We start from the raw sequence: 27,706 nt of genomic DNA, 5'->3' as shown, positions 1-27,706 counted from the left end.
GCATCAGGCTCTGCGTTGAGCAGGGAGCCTGCTTAGGATTCTCTCTCTCCCTCTGCCCCTGTCCCCTACTTGCGCTCTCTCTCTAAAGTAAAAACTAACAAAAAAGAACAAAAAATAATGACCCCAAGCCTGGGTATCAGTTCAGAACCTGTTGTTTACCCAGGCATCAGAGCAAGGGGACGTGTGTTCACAGGAAGCAGGAACACCACTCCTTCAGACAGTTAGAACTCTCCTGGGCCTCATACTCGGTGGCGCCGCAACAGCAAATGAGCCACTTCTGAAACTCGGCTTCATTCTTGTGCATCAGAAGGAACTGCCCCAACAGGATGTAGGCCTGTGGGGAGTGGGGGAGGCATGGAGAAAAATGGGAAAGGTTATAATAAGCCGGCCCAGATGTGCTCTTCTCCAACACTAGGAATCACGTGAAAATCAAAGGAAGGGGCACAGGTCAGATGTGGGGGAGAATGACGGCAGGCCCTGAACCCCTGACCAGGGTGATGGGAATTCTGGGACTGGCCCCTGGTGAGATGTGAGGCCGAGATAAATGCACATCTCTCGGGATGGGATTGAGGGCTGTCTAGCCTGGGGTGAACCAGAACTTTCCTTTCTCAACTTTAATGAGCCCATAAATCACCTGGGACGTTGTTAAAAGGGAGGTTCTGACTCAATTAAGTCTGGAGTGGGGCCTGAGAGTCTGCATTTCTTTTTTTTAAGTTTATTTATTTTTGACAGAGACAGAGTGCGAGCATGAGCTGGGGAGGGGCAGAGAGAGAGGGAGACACAGAATCCGAAGCAGGCTCCAGGCTCCAAGCTGTCAGCACAGAGCCCGACGCAGGGCTCGAACCCACAAACTGAGATCGTGACCTGGGCCGAAGTCAGACGCTTAACCAACTGAGCCACCCAGGCCCCCCAAGAGTCTGCATTTCTAACATGCTCCCAGCTGAGGTGGTCCAGGGACAACATTTTGAGTAGCAAGAGCTTAGCATACTTCTAATGCTCCCTTCTGGCCTCTGATCTAGTATTTCTCTCTCTCTCTCTCTCTCTCTCTCTCTCTCTCTCTCTAAAGATATTAAGTAATCTCTACATACAACGTGGGGCTCAAACTTACAACCCCACGATCAAGAGTCACTGGCTCTACCAACTGGTGCCAGCCAGGCACCCCTAGTATTTCTTTTTAACACACCCCCACACACAAACACACACACATGCACGCGTGTGTGCACACACAGAGGAGTCAGAGAGGCTCCCCACCCCATCACTTTCTCTATTGACCTTGCTGAGTTTCTAACTCTCTTCACTTGACATTGTGGGTAATTCTGTGCTGTCGTGGTGGAGCGGAGACCGTCTTGAGCATTGCAGGAAGTTCAGCAGCGTCTGTGGCCTCTACCCACCAGATGCCAGTAGCGCTCTCCCATCCCTCCAGACTGTGACAATCATAACCATCCCCACACATTGCCACGTGTTCCCTTGGGGACAAAATCTCCCTGATCAAGAATCACTGCCCGTGGCGTTGGCAGATGAGGGGCATCTTAGTATCAATTTGTTCTTGCAAACCAGCTCTGTGACCTTGGGCAACTCACTTACCCCGTAGTGAAGACCCCAAGAACCCGGCCTCAGTTTCTACATCACCTGAAGGCACACAACATGCCCCCCCCCCCCACCTTGCAAATGGAATTAAGTGGATCTAGAGCAAGAACATTAGGAAAATGCTAATGCCTTGCTTGGCCCGGAATATGTGGGGGGAGCACGGAATATATAAAACTCCATAAACCTTGCCCACCTTTCCCTTCTGAAGAGTCTGTGTGCATGAAAAACACATGTAATTAACATTAAGTACACCGGGACAGATAGCTCTATGGCATTCTCTCATTCTCTAACTACTGCCCCACAGCCTTCCACTTCTCTCTTACAATTTTATCACATGATTATTGACAAGGAGCAAGCTCTCCATGGAGAAAGTGGTGCCCGAGACTGCACGGCCAGGATTGACTGAGTCACTAAATGGTGAAGCCTGGAGATTTAAGGTCACGTAAACGCCTGCCTCTCGAGGCTGGTTTGGGGGCCTCTAGCCTGGAGTGAATGGGAACCAGCGTCCATGCTTGCCGTCCTGGGTCCTCTCCAGGAAAACCAGCTGGTGTCTGTTTGCTTTCAGTTACATAAAACAAAGCAAACTTCACCCTAACCAAAGGGAGCATTTTTTTTTTTAAGAAATTAAATAGTAGCTGAGTCCCAGCTGTAAAATGTGCCCAAGCCTTGGAGCTTGGGGTCTCTTCTTTTGAGTCATGGTCCAGTTGTTGAAAAGATTGAAAAAACAGCCAGGATGTCATGGTCATGTTAACCTGCTACCTTCATCATCTTTTTAGAAAAGCCATATAGATGCTTAGAACGATCTCATTTTACTTTATCAGTATACTTGTACTTTTGCTGATGATTTTATGGAGATGTTTTGTAATTCAACATTTTAAAAAAAAGAACATTTATTGAATGTTCTTTGAGCCAGTAGCTTCAGTGGATGTGGGAGGCGCAGAAGTGAATAACAGAATCAAGGAGAGCCTTGGCTCTGCCCAAGGAGAGGGAACATTAGTGATGATAAATGATAATGACGGTAATAGCAAGTGTCACTTGGGTACTTCAATGGGCTCCAGACCCCTGGCATGTTTTAACCCAGTTTCAATCTCCAGATGGAATCACCAAGAATCTGAGAAGTTGACTCCTGTTTTCCCGAGCCCCATTCTTGCACATCTCGACTGACAGAATCTGGCCGGGCACCTGTGGCAGGCTCTGCCGTTTCGGAGGCCTCGCTGCTGGTCATCAGCCGGTGGTGATTGGAGCCTCCACATCCCCACCAGCCTCAGCAGCCAGGAAGCCAGGGAATGTGTGGCACGCAGGACCAGAGGCAAATTTTCCAGGAATGCCATAGGAAGAAGGGCCTCTTCTTGTGGCCTCCGGAGCCAAGTTGCAACCTGTCTCTTGTCCTCTCACCCTGCCACCTTCCAGTGGTGGGGAGGGAAAGTCAGCCCACGTCACCCTGCTCCCAAGGGAAGCCGGAGTCGTGGGCCCCCATCACGGCCCTGCCCAAAGCCTGCTCGGTTTCTCCGCTGGTTCCAGAAAGCGAGGCCTTCACCAAGGAGAAGAAAATCTCTCGCCTCTCTCTCGGACCAAAGCTCACGAATTTCTGGCTGCAGGGAGGGAGATACAGACACACAGCAACGCCGAGCAGGCAGCGTGCCCCCACCACCCCGGACAGAGCCCCCCTTGGTTTAGTGTTCTGCTGCTGCATCTTGAAGTCCTCAGTATATGTGAACGAGGGGTCTCGTATCTTCATTTTGCACTAGGTGGCTGGTCCTGGTCAATGCCAATTAAAACTTTTCATCTTCACGGTAACACCTGGACTTTTCTTTCTTTCTTTTTTTTTTAACTTTTAAAAAATTTGAACAAAGTTGGCGCCCATTAGTTTTAGGTGGACAACAGAGGTCCGCCATCTTGCCCTCTCTGATTCTCAGGTTTGTCTGACGCCTCTGCCAGGAGCTGCCACTGCTTGGAGCCTACACCGAATGCTCTTACGTGGCCACAAGGCTTCGTTGTGTGATCAACAACTCTCTTTTCCTCTCACCGACTCTTCAGCCTTCATGGCCACTGGTAGCCATTGACAGTCTTGAAAATCCAGTACCTCTCGGTCATATCTGGCTTAAAACTCCTTGCCTCTAGTGCAAATGCTCGATCCAATGCAGGGCTTGCCCCTTCTTCTTTCTTCTCCATGTCTCCCTGGGATATCCTTTTTTCTTTTCTTTTTTAAGTTTATTTACTTATTTTGAGAGAGACAGAGACAGCGTGTGTGGGGGAGGGGTAGAGAGAGAGGGAGAGAGACAGAGAGAGAGACAGAGACAGAGAGAGAGAGAATCCCAAGCAGGCTCCATGCTGCCAACAGAGAGCCTGACATGGGGCTCAAACTCAAGAAACCATGAGATCATGGCCTGAGCCAAAATTAAGAGTCAGACCCTTAACTGACTAAGCCACCCAGGTGCCCTTTGGGGATATACTTATACTAAAAAAGTATTTGTTTAACTGACATTCAGATTTAACTGAATGGGTCCCTGCATTTTTTCTGGCAACTCTATGCAGGGTAACCCCAAACTTGTGTGACTGACTTCTTGTAGGGCCCAGATGTCTGGTAGTGGGGTCCTCTGAATTACCAGCCCCCCACCCCTGGGACTGTCTGCCCAGATTCAAATTTCACCTTCCTCATCCTGAGTGACTTTGGAGCAGTCACGTGGCTATTGTGTGCCTCTGTTTCCCAATCGGTAAAATGGAGGTGAAATCGTATACCTTATAGGATTTTTTGATGATTAAATGAGATATATGTCACACACTGAGGCCAGTCAGTGGCTGACATGTAGCAAACATCACACACAAGTTCTGCTATTAGGAGAGCCTTAGGCAGCAGGTGGGCACTCAGAACATACACCCCTTCCTGACCTTCCAAGTATCTTTCAGGAGGAAGATTTAGTCTCAAGGATATGACTTTATAGTGTCTTCAAAGAGCATTGAACCAAACTAGAGTCTCTGGGATGGAAACGTCCTTCCTCCCTGTTGGATGACTTCAGGGTTATCCCCACAGTAATGCACCCGCCCCACAGGGCACTGCTCAAAGTCCCTGGATTTACTGAGTGCCTGGAAATTCACTTGCCCCTGGGCAGGGCTTTCATAGGGAAAGGAGGAGTACAAAGATCATAGAACTATGATCATAGAACATAGAGGAGACGTGGGAGAGCCCCAAAGGCAAGCTGTGCCTCTCTAGCATAATGAGTGTGGGTTCTCAGGCCATGTGTGCAAAAAATAGTCAACAGTACAAATGTCACAGCAAGGGGTCCTATTGAATACTCAGTGTTCAGAAACACAAGCTCGTTAGGCTGGGGTGGGCAGGCAGAAGGAAGCCTTTCTTCCCAGAGAAGGTCAGTTGTGAATGGCGTCCTGAAGCAGGTGAATGTCCATTTCAAGAAAAGCCTGCAAGGCGGGTGGTCCTGTATGTGTTTGTGATTCATGGACAGTCTGGCTTGGGTATGGTGTGGATGAGGGTGGGGAATATAAGACAGAGCTAGAACTGGGCTATGGAAAGCCTTCAGCGCCTTATGCACAACGTATTTCCCCTTCCTGGTCATTCCTTTGTCCTTTGCAGCCCTTTCACTGTTAAATCTAGACCAGCACTATCCAGTAGAAATTTACTTTTTAACGTGTATTTATTTATTTCGAGAGACAGAAAGTGAGAGAGAGTGGGGGAGGAGAAGAGAGAGCAGGCTCTGCACCATCAGTGGAGAGCCCCATGGGGGGCTCAAACCCATGAACCGTGAGATCATGACCTGAGCTGAAGTCAAGAGTCGGATGCTCAACCAGCTGAGCCACCCAGGTGCCCTTATCCAGTAGAAATTTAATGTGAGCCAGCCACATATATAACTTTTAATTTTCTAGTAGCCACAGGAAAAGGGGGGGACTAAACAGGTGAAATGAGTTCTGATAATATGCTTTATTTTCTATTTCAAAAATATTATCATTTCAACATGCAATCAATAAAAAATTATTGATGAGATCCTTACATTTGGGGGGGTACTTTAAAATCTTAAATCTTTAAAATCAACCTCGTGTATTTTACATGCAGCGCACATCTTTATTCAGACAGGTGCTCAAAATGTACAAATGGCCAGCGGCCAGCGGTATCAGACAGCAGAGGTCTAGATTCTCAGAGATCTAGATCTGCCAAAGCTGACTGGCTCAGGAAAGGGCAGGCACAAAATAACCCAGGAAGGGTGCAGCCAAATTTTTGACTGTTGAGGTCCTGAAGAGATTTGGGTGAATCCATAGAGGAATCAATAGTTTTAGTTAAAAGTCATGCCGTAGCTGAGGGAGGGGACAGCCACCCCCCAGCAGAGGCCAGCAAAGACCAACGTTAGCGTGAGGCCCAGAAAGGTGTCTCTCCCTAAGGTCTCCTGCAGGCAGGGTATAAAAAGCCAGGAGCTCAGAAGAAGTCACATCTCTGCACGTTACTATAAAGATGGATATATGTGTCATTACGCATGTGTCCAAACCCAGAGAAACTCTGCAAGTGAACCCTAATGTAAACTGTGGAGCCTGGGTGATTATGACGTGCCAGTGTCATTTCTGCAATGGTTACAAACGCACCGCTCTGGTGGCGGTGTGGCTAATGAGAGAGGCTATACACGTGTGGGGGCAGGGGGTACGTGGGAAATCTCTGCATCTTCTGCTCAATTTTGCGTGAACCCAGAAGTGCCCTAAAAAGAAAAGCTTTAAAAATCTATAGGAGCCTGCATTTTTATCTGCTAAATCTGAGACCCCTTCCCTGGACCAGGCTCTTACTGCTGTCCCTAACCACCGACTGGTCCTCACCCAGAAACACTTGTTCACCTACAAAGTGTCTCGTGGATCCTTTCACACACCCAGCCAGGCTCCAGCCCTGGTGTCTCATCACCAAATCCCAGTGGAAGACCCTTTCATACTGCAGTAGCCACTTGGACCCTGATCCTCCTGCGTGGTTTGTGACGATACAATCCATGGCCATTCTCACCCTCATTTGGGCCCCTGATCAAGGCATTAACTCCCTGGAGCCTCTGTCTTCTCCTCTGTAAAGTGGACATAGAGGCCCTCCTCCCATTTGCGGGTGAGTGAGTCAAAGCGGGTGAGTCAAAGCAAAGGAGAAAGGCGAAATCCCTGCGTCAGTGCTTGGAATCAGCAACCCTGGGAATGAGTAGCGCCTGGAAGTAGCGTGCTGATCTCCATGCTCACCAGGAGGTTGTGAACACAAGAGGGGCCTGGTCATACACAGCCAAACACTTCCTTCTTCTCTACAGCCCTTCATCTGTGTAACAGGTTCCAGGATGCCTGAAAATTTCCCATTATACATTCATCCCATTATCTTTTTTAAAAATCTTTATTTTTTTTTAACATTTATTCATTTTTGAGAGAGAGAGAGCGCGCGTGAGTTGGGGAGGGGCAGAGAGAGAGGGAGAGAGGGAGACACAGAATCCGAAACAGGCTCCAGGCTCCGAGCTGTCAGCACAGAGCCCGAAGCGGGGCTCAAACTCACAAACCGTGAGATCACGACCTGAGCCGGAGTCAGATGCTTAACTGATTGAGACACCCAGGTGCCCCGATTCGTTCGTTTATCTTAAATATGCCAACTGGTCAGTTAGGCTGGAAACACAGGCTGGAAAAGGTAAAACTAGGGGGATAGGAAACAAATCAGTGGTTGCTAGGGGCTGAGGGTGGGGGATATGAAACACAGGGGGACATTTGGGAGTGATGGGATTGTCCTAGGTCTCGATTGTGGTAGTGGCTTCATGACTGCATGCATTTGTCAAACATTGTGGAACTGTGTACTAAAAAAGGTGACATTTGCTGTATGTAAATAAAAATATTTTTTTAAATGCCGAGTATGTCTGAACAACAGCAAAAAACATTAAATCAAAGGTGTTAGAAGCCAGAATAATGGTTACCTCTGAGAGTGGGGGGATGACACAGGCCAGGGAGAGACACAAGGGAATCATATGGCATTCCGGAGGTGTCCAATCACTGGATCTGGGGCGGGGGGGGGGGGGGGCATGAGCATATATACATGTAAAAATTCACTGAGCTGAACCCTTCCTATCAATGCAGGCATACCACAATAGAAAAGAAAAAGAGACAATCATTTCTTTCAAAGAGGAATTTTCCATGGAAACTGTCTCCCTAGCAGGCTTGCTTACTTCACTACCTGCTTGGTCCCATCTTTTATCCTGGAGGAAAGAATCAAATCTACCTCAGTCCCGGATCGCCAGCTTCCTAACAATATCACCTGTTGGATGTTAAACTGACTGGTAAATATTCAGAATATTTAGCAGCTGGTGCAGGCAAGGTGTTAACCAGAAAACCACAGGCCCAGTAGTTCAGATGCCCCCTGGGAGCAGCCGTGCATTGCCCACTGAAGGCACACCACGCTGATTATCAGTTGTGCACGCCACAGTTCCCAGCCTCTTTGGGTGTTTCTGTAACATCTTCCTGCGTAGTGGTGCAGACTGACATTAAAAACTAAGGGGATGGGGGCTCCCGGGTGGCTCAGTTGGTTAAGTGTCTGATTTTGGCTCAGGTCATGATCTTGTGGTCTGTGAGTTTGAGCCCCATGTCAGGCTCTGTGCTGACAGCTCAGAGCCTGGAGCCTGCTCGGGATTCTGTGTCTCCCTCTCTCTCTGCCCCTCCACGCTCACACTCTTGTCTCTCTCAGTCTCTCTCAAAAATAAACATTAAAAAAAACTGAAGGAAATGAACAGCCATAACTGTGTGTGAAATCTCTCCACTGAGTGTGCAATGTTCTGCGTGAATTCCCATTTGCCTCTGCCTGTGCTCACTTTCTTTGGGTTCTCTTGGGATCGTCTCCTATTCTCCCCTAAAGTTCCAAGCAGCTTTACCAGCACCCTAAAACCAAATCATTACATAGAAAAAGAATGTTCGGATTCCACTGGATGCCCTTGAGGCCATTCGTGGGTTGTGAGCGACATCTTGGAAGCTCGTATCTTACTCTGGTGTAGCCCCCAGTCTGCTGTTACTCCACCTGCCGCTCTCAGGGCGGTGCCCTGGTGGAGCAAGTGAGACCCCGCGAGTCTCTTCATGGAGATGGAAATGTGTCCAAATCATCCGTCCTGACAGCTCAGCCCCAGGCTCGGGCGGCCGGCTCACTTCTGTTGACCTCTGGGTGTTGGAACACCCAGTGAATCATACCTGGCCCAGCTGCTCTGAGCCAAAGCCATTCAATTTGCCCATCATCTGCTGGCCCTCGAGGCTGCCCAAGCATGAGGGGTCAGCAGCACTGAAGACTGTGGCACCCTGCCAAGTGGCAGCTTTCCTCTCTGATGGCGCCTTGCAGGGACACAGAGCAGCGGCTGCCATCTGGCAGGACTAGGGGAAGAGACATTGGGGAGAGAAGTTGGGGAAATAGGAAAAACAATGAATTACCTTGTTGAAACCTTTGGTGACCAAATTGATTGCAAGCTCATGGCTGATCCCGTCCACCCAGGCAACATCCTTTTCTCCGATGGGTTCAGAGAGAAAGGCTCTCAGCCTAGGAGACATGTGATTCATCTTCTGTAACAGCAGTGGGAGGAACACAGTTAGAAAGTGGCCGGCTGCTCACAGCGAGAGGGGACAATGGGGGACTGCCCTGCCGAAGGATGGGGACAACAGATGATGGCAGGCTTCCTTCCAGCACCCAATAGTTATTGGGGACTTTCAGATAGCAGGGGCAGTGCCCTGCACTGAAGGCCTCAACACATCCATTGCCACCTGGATGGGATGAGAGATGTGTTATGATGGCTGTGGATGAGTTCAGCAAATTCCACCAAAAGAGTGTGTTTAACACTAAGAACTGCAACAGGTTCTCCTCTCCTCCTCTTCCCTCCTCAAGTGCTTAAAGGAACATTGCTTTTTGAGACTAAGCTTGCAGTTGGGGCAATGGGAATATGTGGGTCATAGGTGCAAATGTTTAGTTATGTGGGATGAATAAATTCTGGGCAGCTAATATACAGCATGGTAATAATGGTTAACGATAATGTATTGTATACTTGCAAATTTCTAAGAGGATAGATCTTAAGTTAAATCTCACCATACACACACACAGAGAAGGATATCTATATGGAACTCATGGAAAAGTTGTTTAGCTTGATCGTGGTGATCTTTGCACCATGTATATACATTGATCAAATTATACACCTTTTAAAAAAACTTTTTCCTGGAGTGTTTTTTTTAATGTTTATTTATTTTGCAGAGTGGGGGGTGGCAAGCAGGGGAGAGGCAGAGAGGGAGGGAGAGAAAGAATCTCAACTAGGCTCCATGCTGTTAGCACAGAGCCTGGCATGGGGCTCAATCTCATGAACCATGAGATCATGACCTGAGCTGAGATCAAGAGTCAGACTCTTAACAGACTGAGACATCCAGATGCCCCTGTACACCTTAATATAAACAATTTCTATAAGTCCAGGATATCTCAATAAAGTTGTCTTAAAGAAAAAAAAACATTGCTTCTCTTAGCTAATTAACCTACCTTCTCCACCACCAACACTTTTATCACACTCTGTAATAGTTGGTTGTTTGGTGGCAAGTAACAGAAATCTCTTAAGCTGGATCAAATATTAAAGAAAATATTATAGAACTCAAAAGCCCAAGGATAAGGACAGGGATGGTGCAATTGGGGCCACAGCTCCATTTTCTCTGATTCTTTCAACTTTTTCTCCCTGTTTTGGTTTCAGTCTTGATTGGTTCCCCTCATAGCAGTGAAATGGCTGCTTTAGGATTCACATTCCTCAACACTCCACCCCGGAAGAAAAAGGAAACAGAGAGAACGTATCTCTGAGGAGTTCCAAGCAGAGCCCATCCAGTCTTGAAGGTCTACACAGGGCCGCCAGTGTGAGCTTAGTGTTGGCCATATGCCCTAGTCCTAGATTTGGAGTGGAGTTAGCTTTCTCTGAACCATACAAGCTGTGAGATGAAGCAAAGTTTACCTGAACAAAATTAAGATTATTACCCAGAGAGGGTAATAGGATATATTAGGATTATTAGGATAATTTATTTATTTATTATTTATTAGGATAAATTAGGATTATTGCCCAGGGTGGGGGGGGATGAGTGTTAAATAGTAACCATAATATCCCACTATAGTCCACCCCTTTGGTGCCCCAACATCGGTACATTCTCATTCCCTTACATTGTCATCAGAAATACCCACACTGGGCAAACGTAGACTCACCTCCTCCCTCAAAGGGTGAAGCCCTATGACTCATCTAGTTACTGGATTCAGATTCAAGTTTGTATTTTCTGGAAGATGCATCATAATCTCCATCATGTCTGGAAGTAACAACTCATGGGATGGTAACCTATAAATTAAATTCTGAACTTCACTACCATCAACATAGTCAGTGCTAGGGGGAGAAAAAACCCGTGTATCTGCAATAAAATTTTCCAGAAGGGCAATTCTCCATTTGAAGAAGGGGACAATGGGAAACACATTCAGATGTCATTGCCCTATAGTATATACAATATTGAGGAAATATTGGGGGAATTCCTTGCCATGATGGTAAAGCAAGTTCCTCAGTTGGCAGAGATAGTTGCCCCCAGTTCTGGGTTCAGGTGTATCTGCCCCATCCACTGCCTTGCTAAAATCTGAGTGGGCATAGGGTTGATGTCTTTGGAGGAGTATCACTGCTTTAACAACACACTTCTTGTGGGTACAGGTTCGGGGATTGCCCTGAGGAACGGGCAATTTCAGGCATTAGTTGGCCACTTGCTTTGGCAAGTCAGTACCCTAAAGAATTTACTGGGTTTCTTCTATTCAAGTCCATGGGCCAGTAGTTCAAGCTGGATTTTGTTTCAGGTCAGAATCCTTGAACTGGCAACTGGGTTCTGTGTCTTGCCCACTGCCTTTCTCCTCAGATTCGTGGCATCTTCCTTTACCTCTGATGTGAAGGTACCCCAAGTCTTCTCCTGCCCCCAGATATATCCTAGCTGCATGTTCACAGTGAGTTGTCCCTGTCATCAAGCTAGATGTATCTAAGATCAGATGCTCCATAGAGACCTGAGAACTGGGGGCACTGCTTTTCCAGGACCCCAATCTTTTGTTAAGTCACCCTACTTGCTGCCCGTGTTCTAACTTTAGCTCGATACATTAGCTTTGCCGACCCAGTGGAGCTTGCTTATCGGAGTCCAGTCACTTTGGATTGCAGGCCACTGGCAGAAAGACCCTCTCTCAGCAAAGCTGGGTTTTTATCCCTCCCCATTTTCAAATGGGCACCCCTCCTTCTAAATTGGAGTCTTCTAGGACCTTAACAAAGACTGCCAGAGGTAGCCAACATCCTGAGTATTTCCCTCCAGATCTCCAAATGTCACATCTCCCTACACATAGGGTCTCTATCACAGGGTAAAACAGGAATAAGCAGCCATTTTGCTAAACCACGATCACCGTCTTTCTAGTTCTGGGTAGAGACACCCTGCTGCTCTCTGTGTGAATATGTCTTCTTGGCTGAGCCACTTTTGAGGTTTCGTTATTGTAGTATCCCTTTCTTGGTACCAAACTCTGGGTCAGTTTGGACAGTTCATAATTCAAGTAACAGAAAAAGCCAATTCAAACTGGCTTGCACAGTAAGAAGGTTTTATTAACATACGCCACCTAAAAGCCCAGAGGTGGATCACAAGCCTTCAGCTTGAGTTCCCTGCAAATCTCTTGGCTCAGCTTTCCTTTATATGTCGGCTCAGTCCTCAGCTTGACTCCTTTTTGGAAATAATCGGGCTATAGCCGGACCTGGTGTCCCTTTTGCAAGATGCGACCCCCTCCCCCAGAGGAAAACTGTTTTTCCCTCGAAGCTGCCAATGGATGCCTTCTCCAGTCCAAACTGTCACATGCCAAGCCCTGATGTGTGTCCTTCCTCTGGTTCAGAAGGCAAGTCAGTGACCTACAAAGCACATAGGCTGCAGGGGTGGGGGTGGGGCACAAAATCGGGGTAGCTGCCATGTTAGTGGGGGTAGTCATCCCCTACCACCATACGGGACAAGGTCAGGAGAGCATACCAGTGTCCACCACATGGTCCTCAGTAGATTGTGAGGGCCACGGCTACCTCCTAATGCCCTTTGCTGCCCACCCCGGTCCCAGCCCCAGTGCCTGGTATGCAGTAAGTGCTCAGTGACCTAAGTGACTGATCCATCCACTGTTTGCAAACACTTCCAGCACTGGTCCCCTTGCCTGTTCTTATGCTCCCAATTCCCCACATTTAACGTCCAGCTCCCCTTGTAAGCCTTCCTGCTCCAGGAGACATTTGTGACACTTTAGAGACACAAATTCTCTAAGAAGCGATGAATCCGAAGGCACTGATTGTAACAGCCAGGGGACTCCTAAGGACAGAGGCCTTGATGTGTGGTGGGTTCAAGGAAGGATAGCAGGAGCCAAGACTGGTTGTCCAGGGGCCCCTGACGCTGTGGGCCTCAAATACACAGATGTGTAAGCTGGGAATACACTATTATGTGGAGGGCATCGATCTCTTCAGCAGCTCAATATGAAGATCTCTCTTAATCGGTGCAAATGCATTAAAGGGTGAGCTTTACAGCCCCCATCCTTGGATGATGAGTCGGGATCAGGGGTCCAGCTCAGGTCTGGGCTATAGGAGATTAGAGTTTCTAAGCAGGAGGAAGAGCCCCAGAGAGTTCTGGCGGGGTTTACCAGGTTTGCCCAGGGAAAATTCCATTCACTATCCACGTTGGCCATCTGGTAAGTTAAACAGTTCTGCCCATTAAAAGAATAAATGGAAACTACAACATTGCTATCAATGCAGCAGCAGCATCAAAGACAGGTAATGATTAGCAACACCTTGTGTGTATTTGCTTTTCTCACACACCTCATCTCACTTTGATCCTTGAAGCACTCTGGGGCATAGGCAGCAGCGATTTTGATCCTCCTGAGGACCCACTAAATAGAAGGCCCTCACATTCATTAGGATGTTTTTATCTGCGACAGTGGTTCTTAACTGGGTGCAAATTGTTTCCCCCTCTAAACCCCAAACATTTGGCAATCCGTCTGGAGACACTCTGGGGTGTCAAAGCTGAGGGAGAGGGTAGTGCTATTGCCATCTAATGTGTAGAAGTCAGGGCACCACCGAACGTCCTGTAATGCACACAACAGACCTCCCACAACAAAGAATTATCCAGCCCCAAATGTCAATAGTTTCAAGGATGAGAAACCCTTGGCTAAAAGTAACAGAAAACCCTGACTCAAATGGTCTTAAATAAGAAATACTTTTCTTTTTTTTAACGTTTATTTATTTTTGAGACAGAGAGAGAGACAGAGCATGAATGGGGGAGGGGCAGAGAGAGAGGGAGACACAGAATCGGAAGCAGGCTCCAGGCTCCAAGCCGTCAGCCCAGAGCCCGACGTGGGGCTCGAACTCACGGACCGCGAGATCGTGACCTGAGCTGAAGTCGGACGCTCAACCGACTGAGCCACCCAGGCGCCCCAAGAAATACTTTTCTAATCTCACATAATCAGAAATCCATGGGTGAAGTGGACCCCAGGATTTTGTCCGTTAGTGGCCATGTCAAGAACCAGACTAGCAGCGTCCAAGGTCCCAAGGTGCATACAGAATTTGTGTGGATCCTGTCCTGACATGGAAACTTCCAAAGGAAGGACAGACCATTTCTTCTTAAGTGTCTCCAGAACCTCTTCAGTAGAACTTGCCTTAGTTTCATTGGCCAGAACCAGACAACATGTCTGCCTGTAAGCCAGTCACTGGCCAGGGGAGTGATCTGTGTGGAGGTGTGGATGAGGTCAGCCCCCTGAACATAAATAAGGCAGCTCAGAGAATGCCAGGTTCTGGAACAAGTAGGGAGAGGCGGTGGATACAGGGTAGCAAAGGCCCATGTCCACCACGTCTTTCAAACTAGTCAAAGGATAGGGCCATCACAAGTAGCGCTTCTCAAAGTTTAATGTGCACACAGACCACCTGTGGCAGGGGTGGGGAGTCTTGTCTAAAAATGGGGGTTCTGATGCAACAGGTCTGGGGTATGACCCGAGGTGCTGCATTCCTAACCAGCTCTCAAGAAGATGCCCAATCTGGGGGCCCACAGATCACACTTTGAGTGGCAGGGAATTACATGATGCTATTCCCCCGCCACCTTTTTTACATTTTATATTGAATTGTGGTAAAATACACATAGCAGAAAATTTATGTCTTAACTATTCTTAAGTGTCTAGTTAGGTGGTGTTGAGTATATTCACACTGCTGTGCAACCAACCTCCAGAAGTCTTTTCATCTTGCAAAACTGAAAACTAAGTCAAATTTAGAATTGACTACTCCAGATTGCTCATATAAGTAGAATCATCAGTATTTGTCTTTTTGTGGCTGGCTTATTTCACTTAGCATGATGTCTTCAAGGTTCAACCATGTTGTATCATGCACGGGTCAGAATCTTCTTCTTTAAGTTCATTTATTTATTTTGAGAGAGAGAGAGAGAGAGAGAGAGAGAGGCAGGGTGTGTGTGGGGGGGGGGGAGCATAAAGGGAAAAAGAGAGAGAATCCCAAGTAGGCTCCACACTGTCAGCAGTGTGAGCCTGACATGGGGCTTGAACTCATGAACCCTGAGATCAAGACCTGAGCTGAAATCAAGAGTTGGACGCTTAACCGACTGAGCCACCCAGGCACCTCAGAATCATCATCTTTTTTAAGAATGAATAATATTCTACTGTATGGATACATCACATCTTGTTTATTCACTCGCCCATCAGTGGACATTTGGCTTGCTTCTACCTTTGGCTATTGGATAATGCAGCTATCAACATAGGTGGGCAAATATCTCTTCAAGATCCTGCTTTCAGTTCTTTTGGATTGAGTGGAATTGCTGGATTATATGGTAATTCTAAGTTTCATCTTTGGAGGACCACTGCACAGTTTTCCACAGTGACTGTACCAATGCCGTGTATTCTTAAACTTTACCACACATTAGGCTCATGCTGGGAGACACAACCCATGCTTGGGTCCCTCCTCTACCATTGGACTTAATTAGCACAGGCCGTAGGCCGGACATTGGAACTTTTAAAAACTCTCAGGTGAGTCCAATATACTGCCAAGTTTGAGAACCACTGTTTCTCTGTCATTTGCTTTTTTCTCATAAAGTAATGAGCAGGTTTTCTAGGATGATGGGATTTCAACTAAATGGGACTTTATAGTGGGTTGTCTAATGTCCATGTTTCCAGATGGCTGATGCTCACCAACTAGCAGGCAGTGTCTGTCCCCCTTCCCCAGGCACATCAAATCCTCATTAGCCATCGATAGGAAGATTTAACTATGACCCCTGACGGCTTTGAAGTCAGAGAACTTCAGAGCAGACAGACCTCAATAGCGGCCTACTCCTTTTTTTTTTTTTTTTTAATTAAAAAAAGGGATCTTCACTTCAAAGGAAATTTTACCTGGAATCCCTTTATATAAAATAGATCAAAGAAGAATTACTCTATTGACTTTCGAACGAGGGGAGGGCACTAGAGCCTACCCTGGATATGTGGCGCCATCCCTATGCCCCCCCACCCCTTAGGTCCCCTTCAGACCTCTGTCTGATCCAGCCTAAAACCCTCATTTCACCCTAAGAAAACCAAGGCCCCAGAATTTCAGCGGCCTGCTTAACATCCTGCACCTAGCACAATATGGTTGGCTCTGTTTCCCAGAGGAGTACTCCTTCTAAGTCCCCAGTCAGCTCCTGGGTGGGATTCAGGGTGGGCTACATTATGGTCAGATCAATCACTTGACCACCCTATGACAATACTACCACAGATGCCTTAACATGGTCCTGCCCCATGAAAGAGTCTTATATTACAAGGTGTTCTCTCAATGACACCATTTTGAACCACAAAGTACTGTTTGGGGAGGATACATTGGCAGGAAATGACTTTAACCAAGTCTGGTTTTAGAGGCTCAGAAAGTCACTTACCTGTTTAAATAAGGAGTAAAAGGGTCAATGGAATTTAATCATGATTCCCAAAGGAATGACCTTCTAGTTGCAAATGTTTGGCATCCTTTAAAGATCATTTTAAAAATCTATACAATAAGTCTTTGTAAGGAGGCAATCACAAGTGCCCCATCAGATTAATGGAGTGGTGGTGGGGGGGGAGGGTACTGCTCTAATGTCATACAAATTGGAACTGGGAGCTTGGGATACAATTTCTGGTGGGGACATCATTGTACACGAATTCAAAAAGTGAACATCTCAACAACCATTAGCTGGAAGTGAAGTTCATTATTCTCTGGAGCCCAAGTAAGATGACTCAGGGAGTGACCCCAGTGATAGAGACACAGGTGTGGACCATACATGAATATAGTTAGAATACGATAGTTTCTTTGAAATCTAAATGGAAAAGTGTAATATTTCTAAATATATTACTTTGCATAATATGTGATTTTAAATGTATATAATTAAATTATGAAATGAAAAGGTGTAAGTAAACTATTTTATCTACATCCCTATGAGTTCGTATATTCAAATGGCCAAAAAAACCATTCGGGGGTGGGGAGGGGTCTTCTTGTTGAGTAAATGAGAGATTATCTTATTTTTGTGTTTGCTTTTTTTTTTTTTTTAACGTTTATTTATTTTTGAGACAGAGAGAGACAGAGCATGAACGGGGGAGGGTCAGAGAGAGGGAGACACAGAATCTGAAACAGGCTCCAGGCTCTGAGCTGTCAGCACAGAGCCCGACACAGGGCTCAAACTCACAGACCACGAGATCATGACCTGAGCTGAAGTCGGCCACTTAACCAGCTGAGCCACCCAGGCGCCCCATATGTTTGCTTTATATTTGGGCATATGTGGCACTGCCTACTCTAGGGAACTGAGGATTTTTTTTTTAATTTTTTAAGTTTATTTATTTATTTTCAAGAGGTAGAGAGAGAGAGCCGGCAGGAGAGGGGCAGCCCAAGCAGGCTGTGCACTGTCAGCATGGAGTCTGAGTGGGGCTCAAACTCACAGACTGTAAGATCATGACCTGAGCCAAAACCAAGAGTCAGACACTTAACTGACTGAGCCACCCAGGAGCCCTGGGAACTGAGATGTTAATACTACTTAAGCTTTATGTTTTGCTCTCACGTTTTATTGAAGGGATATGGGACAGAAATCTGCATAGGCAGTAACATTGTTGAGAATGCTGCTACCCACATTTTGTTCTAGAAAATGCCCCCGTGGTGAATGTTTTTTTAATGTGAAGAAAAAAGTATACCTTTCAAATCTAGTATATTTCTACCTTGATGAAGAAACAGAATTTGTAAACATATTTCTCTTTTTACTCAGCCTGCTGGGAAGCTTTGAGCTAAACCAAATGGCCACATAGAGAAATTAGCATGGATAAAACCTCTCTCCCCTCCTAGTCACCATATATGCTTCGTCTGCTCAATGCCCTCATTTTCTTTCTAATTTTGCTTTAAAACTTACATTCATGTGCTCAGAGTACACACACACTATTTAAATTATGCTGCTTTACTTTGTGCTCAAAGCCTCAAAGATACGGAGAATAAAAATCATTCCTAAACTAAGCAGATTTATGGAAAAATTAAGGTCCATCCCTATGGCCTCAAAACACTGCAGCCTTGTAGTACCAAGAGAGGGCAAGAGAATGAGGGTTAGAATAATCTCAGGATTGTCCCTACAGAGGCCTTTGGCCTGCAGTGTGGATGGGGAGACAATGGAGTTGGACCAGAAGGGAATGAGGACAGTAGACACTTCTCACCATCAGGATCCAAGGGAATGTTGTTTGTCAAATACCACTCCTGGCTCTATATACCTCTGCCCCGCTCTTCTAAGCTACATCTTCTCTCTTCAAATGAACCAGTCTGCCTCTCCCTCCCAGTCATTCACAAAGAATAAAAAGAAGGGTGGTAATATTCCTTGGACAATGAAGTCTGACCCTGCGGGGCTCTCTCCCTCTTAGCCGTTAAAGTTCTGAGGAGACACTGTAAGGTTGCCTCCCTTTTTGGATGGACGTTCATGGCCTCAAGACATAGGGCTCCACTTTGTACCATCAACTCAGGAATTACTTTCCGGGGCCTACCATGCTCACCACAGTGTCATGGGATTGGCCCATGGACACACCTCACCTTCTCAGACTACATGCTGGAGCACCTATGAATGCTTCTCTGTGAGGATGGCTCAGTTGATGGGCTCTAAGCTTGCTGGCGGCCCTCTTTGCCACCACATATGGAGAGCCTGCCTGAAAAGGAAGCAACATGGACAAAAGCAGATCTGAGAGACAGAAGCCCCCGGCATTGCAGATGGGCAGAAGAAACGCCCAATATAGGGAGTCAGAGATAAGTGGGTGCAAATATCTGCCCCTCCACTTACTAGCTGGGAGACTTGAGAGGATTTCTGAACCAAAGGCTCGATTTCCTCATCTGTAAGGTGAGCATAATGAATGTCACCCAACCACAAGGTGGCTGTGCAGATCAGATGAGTTAACTGAATGTCAAACGTGCAGTACTCTGTCTGGAAGAGAGTAAGGACTGCTGCAGGACAGCCAATTCAATGGGGTTGTATTACATCACGACTTCCCAAGCCTATTATTACACAGATCTCTATGGTTATATGATCAAGTGGATTTCTATTGCTTCTAAGCACTATCTTCTTGTTTAAGTTTTTATTTAAATTCCAGATAGATAAAATACACTGTAATATTAGTTGCAGGTGTACAACACAGTGATTCATCACTTCCATACAATACCCAGTGCTCATCACTACAAGGGGTCTCCTTAATCTCCATCATCTATTTCACCCACCCCTTCTACCTCCCCTCCAGCAACCCTCAGTTTGTTCTTTATAGTTTGCTTTCTGGTTTGCCTCTTTTTTCCCTTGCTATGTTCATCTGTTTCATTTCTTTTTTTTTTTTTTAATATTTGTTTATTTTAGAGACAGAGAGGGGAAGCACAAGCTGGGGAGGGGCAGAGAGAGCTGGAGACAGAATCTGAAGCAGGCTGCAAGGCTCCGAGCTGTCAGCACAGAGCCCAACGTGGAGCTTGAACCCACGAACCATGACATTATGACCTGAGCTGAAGTCAGACACTCAACCGACTGAGCCACCCAGGTGCCCCTGTTTCATTTCTTAAATCACACATATGAGTGAAATCATATCTGTCTTTCTCTGACTGACTGACTTGGCTTAGCATAATACACCATAGCTATATCCGTGTCATTGCAAATGGCAAGATTTCGTTCTTTTTGATGGCTGAGTAATATTCCATCGTATATAAACACCACATCTTCTTTATCCATTCATCAGTCGATGGATATTTGGGCTCTTTCCATAATTTGGCTATTATTGATAATGAACATTGGGGTGTGCATATCCTTTTGAATCAGTATTTTTGTATCCTTTGGATAAATACCCAGTAGCACAATTGCTGGATCATAAGGTAGTACTACTTTTAACTTTTTGCAGAACCTCCATACTGTTCTCCAGAGTGGCTGCACCAGTTTGCATTCCCATCAACAGTATAAGAGGGTTCTCCTTTCTTCATACCCTCGCCAACACCTGTTGTTTCCTGTGTTGTTGGTTTTAGCCATTCTGACAGGTGTGAGGTGATATCTCATTGTAGTTTTGAGTTGTAGTTCCCTGATGATGAGTGAGCACTAACTCCTAAAACATGAGCTCGTGTGTCCTTCACATCCCATGGAAAGAGCCTCTGGCAACTGCCCCTATAAGGGGTTACCTATTGTCTACCTCTGTTCAGCACAGGCTGTCTCTAATTCTGGGACCAGCACCTCTACTTCCCTGTGGGCATTCACTCTTTTCCAAACCTCAGTCTCTATCTTCCCAATACCCTGGTGTCAGGGGGCAACCATGTTTAGGCCTAGACAGTGAAACTCGTATATCATTTTGGCCACCGCAAATGGTTCTGAGACGGGTGCATTCTCTAGCCCAGCCCAAGCTCAGTTGGTAGGATAGGAGTACAAAACTGCTGGTGACGACCTCTGCCATCACCCGTATCTGAGAACCTGCCTAGGAAGGAAGCAACATGTAGGAAAGCAGATCTGTGAGAAGGAAAGAGACAGAGTCCCAGTACTCATTTGCAAACCTGGATCTAGCTGTGCCTGAAGGCACCTACTTCTGGACTTTTCAGTGGTATCAGGCAATATTTCTCACTTTTGTTTAATGCAATTTAAGTGGGGATTGTGCGATTTATGACTAATATACCCCCAATGTTCATTCACTCATTCAGTCACTCGTTCAACAAGTGTTGGTCGTATACCTTCCATGCACCGAGTACAACGCAAGGTACAGAAGTATTCTCATTCCACCCAGAGGCCTGGGGCAGGATTAGTCTCACAGCTAGGCATCAGGGGTGGAAAAAAATCATTTTTCAATGACCATTAATGCTCACCACTCACAAATAAAAGCAATATTTGCCTTCCTTGCCCTTAACTCCATTAACTTCAATTCTACAATGGCAAACAAGATTCCTCTGCTCCTTGGTGGCTGTCTTACACATGACCCTTTAATTGTAAATCTTTCTCCTGATGCATGCGATGAATACCCAAATAAATGCAAGGATTCCTCAGAAATTTACTGAGCACCATCTGTTACAAGGCCTTGAGTTAAGTCTGTGAACATGTAGGACAAAGATTTCTGTGTGCCTGTCAGAGAAAACCTCAGTGATGAGGGGGAACGTTCCCAGAAGCAAGAGGTCACCTCTTCAGGAACTGTAAAGGAGAGGGACGACTGTCTTCACAGGCTCCAGACTTGAAAGGTCAGTGTAGGTCTCCTAGAGCCCTCTGGGGTGTGCTGGATTGAGGGTAGGAGACCTGAGTCTCATCTCAGCTCTGCCCATGAACTTGGGCATGTGACCTTGGTCAAGTCACTTCCATTTCATGTGTATAAAGTCAGAATGTTGATTAGCTGGACCTAATCGTTCTGATCCCTCCCAACATTGTGTGTCTATGTTAACTTATGCCTTTTTGGTGGTACAAAATTCATACAGGTTTGTCATCCCTTTTCTGCCATTTTCAGGTCCAAAAAGCTCTGAAAACCAGAAGATTGTTTTGTTTAAAAAAAAAAAAACGTATTTGGCAGCAAAACCTGGCCTGGACCAACATAAAGCTATTTATAGTCTTTATTATCCCTCTTAGTGTGAATATTTATACATTTCACCACAAGAATATTAATGGGTTTGTTTACAGCATACTGAGCCAGACTCTACCAGGAATGTTCTATAACACACAGAACCAGCACCATATTGCCTTTCTAAAATTAAAAAAAAAATCTGAATTCTCCAAAACTTCTAGCCCCAGTGGTTTAGACGTAGGTTTTATAGACGTAGGCTAAGATCACTATGCCTGCAGCCAAAACACCATGCAACAATCTCTTGCAGAAGGCACTTGTCTCCCCGGCTTGTCCACACTCCTTCTTTCTTGTCCATGTCACTAAGGCTCTCAACCCCCTCTCCCTGAATATCCTGTCTGTGCTGGATAGCCTCTGTCTGGATGGTAGTTCTAACTGGGACCATTGCTGGTTACATCTTTGCTTCATGAAAACATTTTCTGTACTTTGGAGCCTTGTTCTCTGCAAAGGACCGGAGTCTGAGCTAAGAAAATAAGTCACCTAAGGAATGGTTGAGTGTATTAGCTACCCTCTGTGGACAAGACATCTGCATTTGTAACGGATTTGGGGGGCTTATTTTTATCTTTTTTATTTTTATTTTTTTAAATTTTCTTGTGCATTTATTTTGAGAGAGAGACAGAGAGAGCAAGCAGAGAAAGGGTAGAGAGAGATGGAGAGACAGACCATCCTAAGCAGGCTCTGCATTGTCAGCACAGAGCCCGATGCAGGGCTCGAACTTGCGAACTGTGGGACCTCGACCTGAGCCAAAACCAAGAGTCGGACACTTAACTGCCTGAGCCATCCAGGCGGCCCTGTATTTTTATTTTTAATTGTGAGAAAATCCTCATCACACAAAATTTACCATCTTAATAATTTTTAAGTGTACATTTCATAGTGTAAAGTCTATCCATATAGTTGTGTAAGCAATCTCCAGAACTTCATACGCATTAAATTCTAACTGCACCCCCCCCATTCCCCACACCCCCAGCCCCTGGAAACCACCATTCTTTCTGTTTCTATGAATTTGATACCTCGTGTAAGTGGAATCATACATTTGTCTCTTTGTGACTGGCTTTTCCCATTTAGCATAATGTCCTCAAGTTTCACCCACTTTGTGTCATGTGTCAGGATTTTCTTTTTAAGGTTGAAAATTAAACCTTAATTTTTGTGAGTATATACCATTGTGAGTTTATACCAAATTTTATCATCATTCATTCATTGAGGGACATTTGGGTTGCCTCCACCATTTGGCTATAGTGAGTAAATCTGCTATGAATATGCCTCTCTCTGCTATTACAGCCCCAGAGAGATGGGGAAAGCAATGTCATCTTGGGAAGGGAGAGGATTTTCCCCTAGAAAGAAGAAAAAAGAAAGGGACAGCCTATCTCTTCTGCCTGTTTCTGGAGAAAGCTTGTTCCATGATCCACAAGAGAGAAGACAATGTCTGGGAAGTCGGTAATAGGGGCAGGGGACTTGGTCTTCCCTCTCTGGGACACAAATCCCAAAGTGGGCAGACGTGCTGGATTCTAGAGGGTAACATCTGGGATACCAGCTCGGCTGTGAAAAGGGTGTCTGAGACCTAGTGGCCTCCTTCCTTGGGCGTACCCAGAGATGACAGGAACAGGCACTTTCAGAACGTTTGGGGCGGTGGTGCAGCACTGTGAACAACGGCTAGATAGATGAGCCTGCGCACAAGGCAGAAGATACTGCGAGGGCTGATGGGCTAGCCGAAGCCTGGAGTCAGAAAGAAGAGGTCCCATGAGCGGAGACCTTACAACCAGGGCAAAGGTTCACGTCACAGACTCCAGAAGTGGGTGCCAAGATACCCCTAAAAGACCAGAAGGGGCTAATCACTTGTGTGGACCAGAGCGGCCACACTGCCACAGGATCAGACTATTGCCCTGCAGATCCCATGAGTATTCAAAGCCCTGGGCCCCATAAGGACCGATCAGCACCTCTCCCCACCCCCACAGCACAAATCCCCTTAGGGAAGGCAGGGAGGGGCAGAGGGGTCCCTAAGGAAACACACTTTCCAACACAGACTCTTTAAGGTTTGCAACTGAAAAGACAGAGCAGTAGGTCCAGAGCCCGTGGACCAGCTGATATGCCCATCCCCCAGCTGCTTGTGCTGCTGTTTATGCTTCCAGGGGTGGCTCTCTCCAGAGCAGGGTCTCAGCAATGGAAGCCACCACGCCTGGAGACACCTGGGAGGTTAGAAGGCCCAGGCCCTGCCTGAGGGAGGCCAGCGACCTCGGACCTTGAAGTAGAAAAACCCAATCCCCTCTTCTCAAGGTGGGACCAACTCTCCAGCACCACTCTTGTTCCAGAACGCTCATGGCGCCAGGTGGAAGCTGATTCCAGCCGGCACCACAGCTTATGGAGCTCCTGCTCGCCTGTTTCCCTGCCCTGAGGGTTTATCATGAGGGTAGCCAGATTTAGAAAATAAAAATACAAAATGCTCAGTTAGGTTTGAATTTCAAATAAATAATAATAATAAAAAAACTTATAGGATAAGTACGATCCCCAAGGATTTCATAAGACAGACTACCAGGGGCGCCTGGGTGGCTCAGTCGGTTAAGCATCTGACTCTTGGTTTCGGCTCAGGTCATGATCTCATGGTTCATGGGCTGAAGCCCTGTGTCGGGCTCCATGCTGACAGCATGGGGTCTGCTTGGGGTTCTCTCTCCCTCCCTCTCTGCCTCTGCCTCTCCCTCTCAAAGTAAATAAACTTTAAACAAAAAAAGAGACAGACATACCAAAGAGGTTATTCATTGATTATCTGAAATTCAAATTTCACAGGGAATCCTGCATTTTTTTTCAGGCAGCTCTCTCCTACACCTCCGACTCAGCAGAAGCCCCTAAATCTGCCCACACTCCCGACCCTGGGCTGCCAGGTGAACTACAGGAATCAGAAATTCTTTCTGTTGGGCTTTCCCTCCTGGATCTTATTCCACTTATGCCTCCCCGTCTGGATCTGATGAAAGCCGCAGACTCACAAAGCTTGTAGCTAAGGGGGAAATGGCATGATAATACATGGCTAGGGAGATAATTGCTGTAGGACAACACATCACTCAGAAGTCGCCTCGAGGCAAACACTAGTTTGGACGTCAGGGCGCCCCTGCTCATCTGGAAAGAACGTCTGGTGCCAGCAGGGCTCACCTTGGGTCTGGGAACCGAAACAAGGATTGTGGGCAAGTGGGAGAAATGGAACCAAACAGATGTGGTTCGGGCAGGGACACCTGCTACCATTGCTGCTGTCGGCCTTCTGAGGCCTCTCCTGGAGAGGAAAGAGCGTGGGCTTTGGAGCCCCCCGGATCTGAGCGACATCCCAACATTGCCTCTTACTAGATATGGGGTCCTCTTTGCCCTGCGGGCCCTACTGTCTCCACCCACTACGTGCTTGCCTCTTTCTGGCCGTAGTCCCACAGAATCCTCAAAGTTCATTTGGCAGCACTAGAAAATTGTTTCTGTTTTGAGACATGGAGAAACTAAGGCCCAGAGGGGCAAAGAGGGTCCCATTATCTAGTAAGAGGCAATGCTGGGATGTCGCTCAGATCTGGGGGGCTCCAAAGCCCACGCTCTTTCCTCTCCATGAGAGGCCTCAGAAGGTCAACAGCAGCAACAGTAGCAGGTGTCCTTGCCTGCCCACATCCTCTTGGGGGTTCACGGTTCCCTCAGCCAGCACCTGTGGCTCTCCCGGCAGCTGACGCGTGCCAGCAGATGGATAAATGCTCAGTGCTGGCAGGGCTCAGATGGGATAACTCAGAGGCGTGTTCCAGGTCACCTCCAAGATGTCCCCAGAGGGGTCGAGTCCCGATGGCTTGTGAGCAGAGTTAGTGGCCTCTCCCTTCCTGTTTTAGCTCCTCACTCTCCTGCTTGTATGACCTGAACCCCTCCCGAATGAACTAACTGCACTTCAACTAGGTTCTCAGGGTTGGTGACTGGGAAAGCCAGCCTAAGAGAGCAGTTAGTGCCTCTCTAGGTTCCCCAAGGCATCATGGGAAGTTCTTTCCCATGTATTACCTCATTCACCCTGCCCTCCCTGTGAGGACGTGGGTTCTGTGATTGCCCCCATTTTACAGATAAAATGCTTTCGCCGACCCAAGGCATTGTCGGGCCTCAAACCCAAGTGAGCCTCAGACTAAAATCTGCATTCCCAAGTGCTGAGTCGTCAGGAGAGGCTTCTCCTGGGTTTCTGGGCCGTCATTTTCTCTCCTTCAGCTCTGCACTGCATTCTTCCACTTGGGTGCAAATACGAACTGGGGCGGCTGGCCGATGGCCAGCACGGGGACGTCTCGTGGTATAGGGGGAACGATGCAGTTGTATACTATCGTAAGCGCTGCACTGGTCCCACCCTAAGATATGTGAGGTCACCATGCCATGTGTCTTCCGCCTGTGCTTTGTCAGACAGCACGCTTTAGACCTAGATTCAGCTTTCCTTGATTCCTTTTGCTCACATTTTATGTACCTGTCCTTGTTTCCTGGTCCTCAGCCTAGTGGTCCTTCTTCTAAGGACCCCTCCCATTCTGCATGTCTCTGGTTGCGAGGGCGTGTGTCTATGTTCTAGGAGTTTCAGTTCAGAAAATGGCCCTTACCCATTTTCCCAAGTGCAAAAAGGTTGGGTGACTTACCCAACCTTCCCAAGTGCAAAAAGTCTTCCCCAAAAAATCACTAGCCTTCTAGGCTCTGGCTTCAGATAGAGGGACCCTGCCAGACAGTGGTGTTCTTCTCTTTCTGATTTGTTTCCATTCAAAGCCAGGTTCTCATGGCCATAAAGAAAGGATTTCCCAAAGATTGCCATTAATTTCATTTATTGCATTATTTATGTGAGCAGATAATGAACTGTTTTGTATTGCAAACAGGACTTTTGCAGAGATTACACAAAGGAGTTTCAGTAATTCCTGGAGACCTTTTGGTGTATTGTAGCCATCAAACGATAAGCCTGCCCATTTGTAAACATGCTCTTGGACATGCACCATAGCCACATTGCTTAGGGGGAGGAGACTCAGTTCCCTGGCCTGGGCAGGGTGGTGCCCCTCTCCTGCTAAGGACCAGTCTCAACCCTGGATTGTCAGGGAAGAGTTTAGGCTGAAAGAACCTCAATGACTCTTTTGAAATCAGACACTGTTTTGAGCATCTATTAAAAGTTCAGATGAGAGGCAACAAACAGAAATGCAAAGGGTCCAAGTAAGTGAAAAAATAAATAAATGAGTGAGGAAAAACAGTGCAAGGGCAAAGATAAACAAGGACTGACATTTGGCATTCATCAGAGAGGCCACAAAATGTGGGGGCTGTGGCTGAGTGCGGTCCCACATCCCACGAAAAGGAGGTAGTCCCCTTTCAGGAACATGGGTCCCGGGTGACCGGATCTTGCGAGTTATTTCAAAAGAATCTAAAAATGTAGAGTTTTATGTGAAAGCTCCCATTTTCTAAATGTTGGGCAATACTTCAAATATCTATAACACGATGTGGGCCCAACCACACAAAGCCATACCACCAGTTTCTTCCAGAAAAATGTCCAGCTTGCACACATAAATACAACTTGACGTCAAATTTCAGAAGTCTGTGAACCTCTGCCTTCAAGTTTCAAGTGGATGAGTGGTTCTCATCTTTAAACTTGCACATGGTTTGGGGCACCTGGGTGGCTCAGTCGGTTGAACATCAGACTCTTGATTTCAGCTCAGATCACGATCCCAGGGTCATGGGACTGAGTTCCGCATCGGGCTCCACGCTGAGTGTGGACCTTGCTTAAGATTCTCTCTCTCTGCCTCTCTCCCCTCCGTGCACTCTCTCTCAAACAAACAGACTTGGACACGGTTTCTTGGGAACATGTTCAGACTGTCCCCCATGAAGGTTATCTACAAACAGGCAACCAACATCCTTACTTCCACTCCCATCTTTCCACTCGGTGGCCAGACGCTACTCCCAGCATCTTCCCTTAAGTCCTCCATGGGGATTTTCATCTAAAAAGCATCTGATGATGGTCAATCCTCAGGAAAATGCAAATCAACACCACAATAAGGTATCACCTCACTCCTGTTAGAATGGCTATTATCTAAAAGA

General features: G+C 46.7%; 1 protein-coding gene across 4 annotated transcripts in view; it reads right to left on the bottom strand.

Moving 5' to 3' along the window:
- The window catches only part of BANF2 (BANF family member 2), a 50,281-nt gene that overhangs the window by 3,939 nt on the left and 18,636 nt on the right, over nt 1–27,706 (bottom strand). For 3 of the 4 annotated variants that reach the window (XM_019462466.2, XM_019462462.2, XM_019462460.2), the window contains 2 exons: nt 8,998–9,126; nt 135–334 (listed from right to left, as the gene is read on the bottom strand). In XM_019462466.2, the coding sequence (XP_019318011.1) occupies nt 188–334; nt 8,998–9,123 (273 nt within the window). In that variant the 5' untranslated portion in view covers nt 9,124–9,126 and the 3' untranslated portion in view covers nt 135–187. Of the gene's footprint in view, nt 1–134; nt 335–8,997; nt 9,127–27,706 lie in introns of those variants that run through there. The other variant, XM_019462461.2, reaches the window with a different exon arrangement.

This window comes from Panthera pardus, unplaced genomic scaffold (genome assembly GCF_024362965.1).
Source record: "Panthera pardus isolate Hobbes unplaced genomic scaffold, ASM2436296v1 HiC_scaffold_25, whole genome shotgun sequence".
NCBI classification, from domain to species: Eukaryota; Metazoa; Chordata; class Mammalia; order Carnivora; family Felidae; genus Panthera; species Panthera pardus.
The sequence above is the reverse complement of the archived record's forward strand: the minus strand, read 5'-3'. Positions and strand labels throughout refer to the sequence as shown.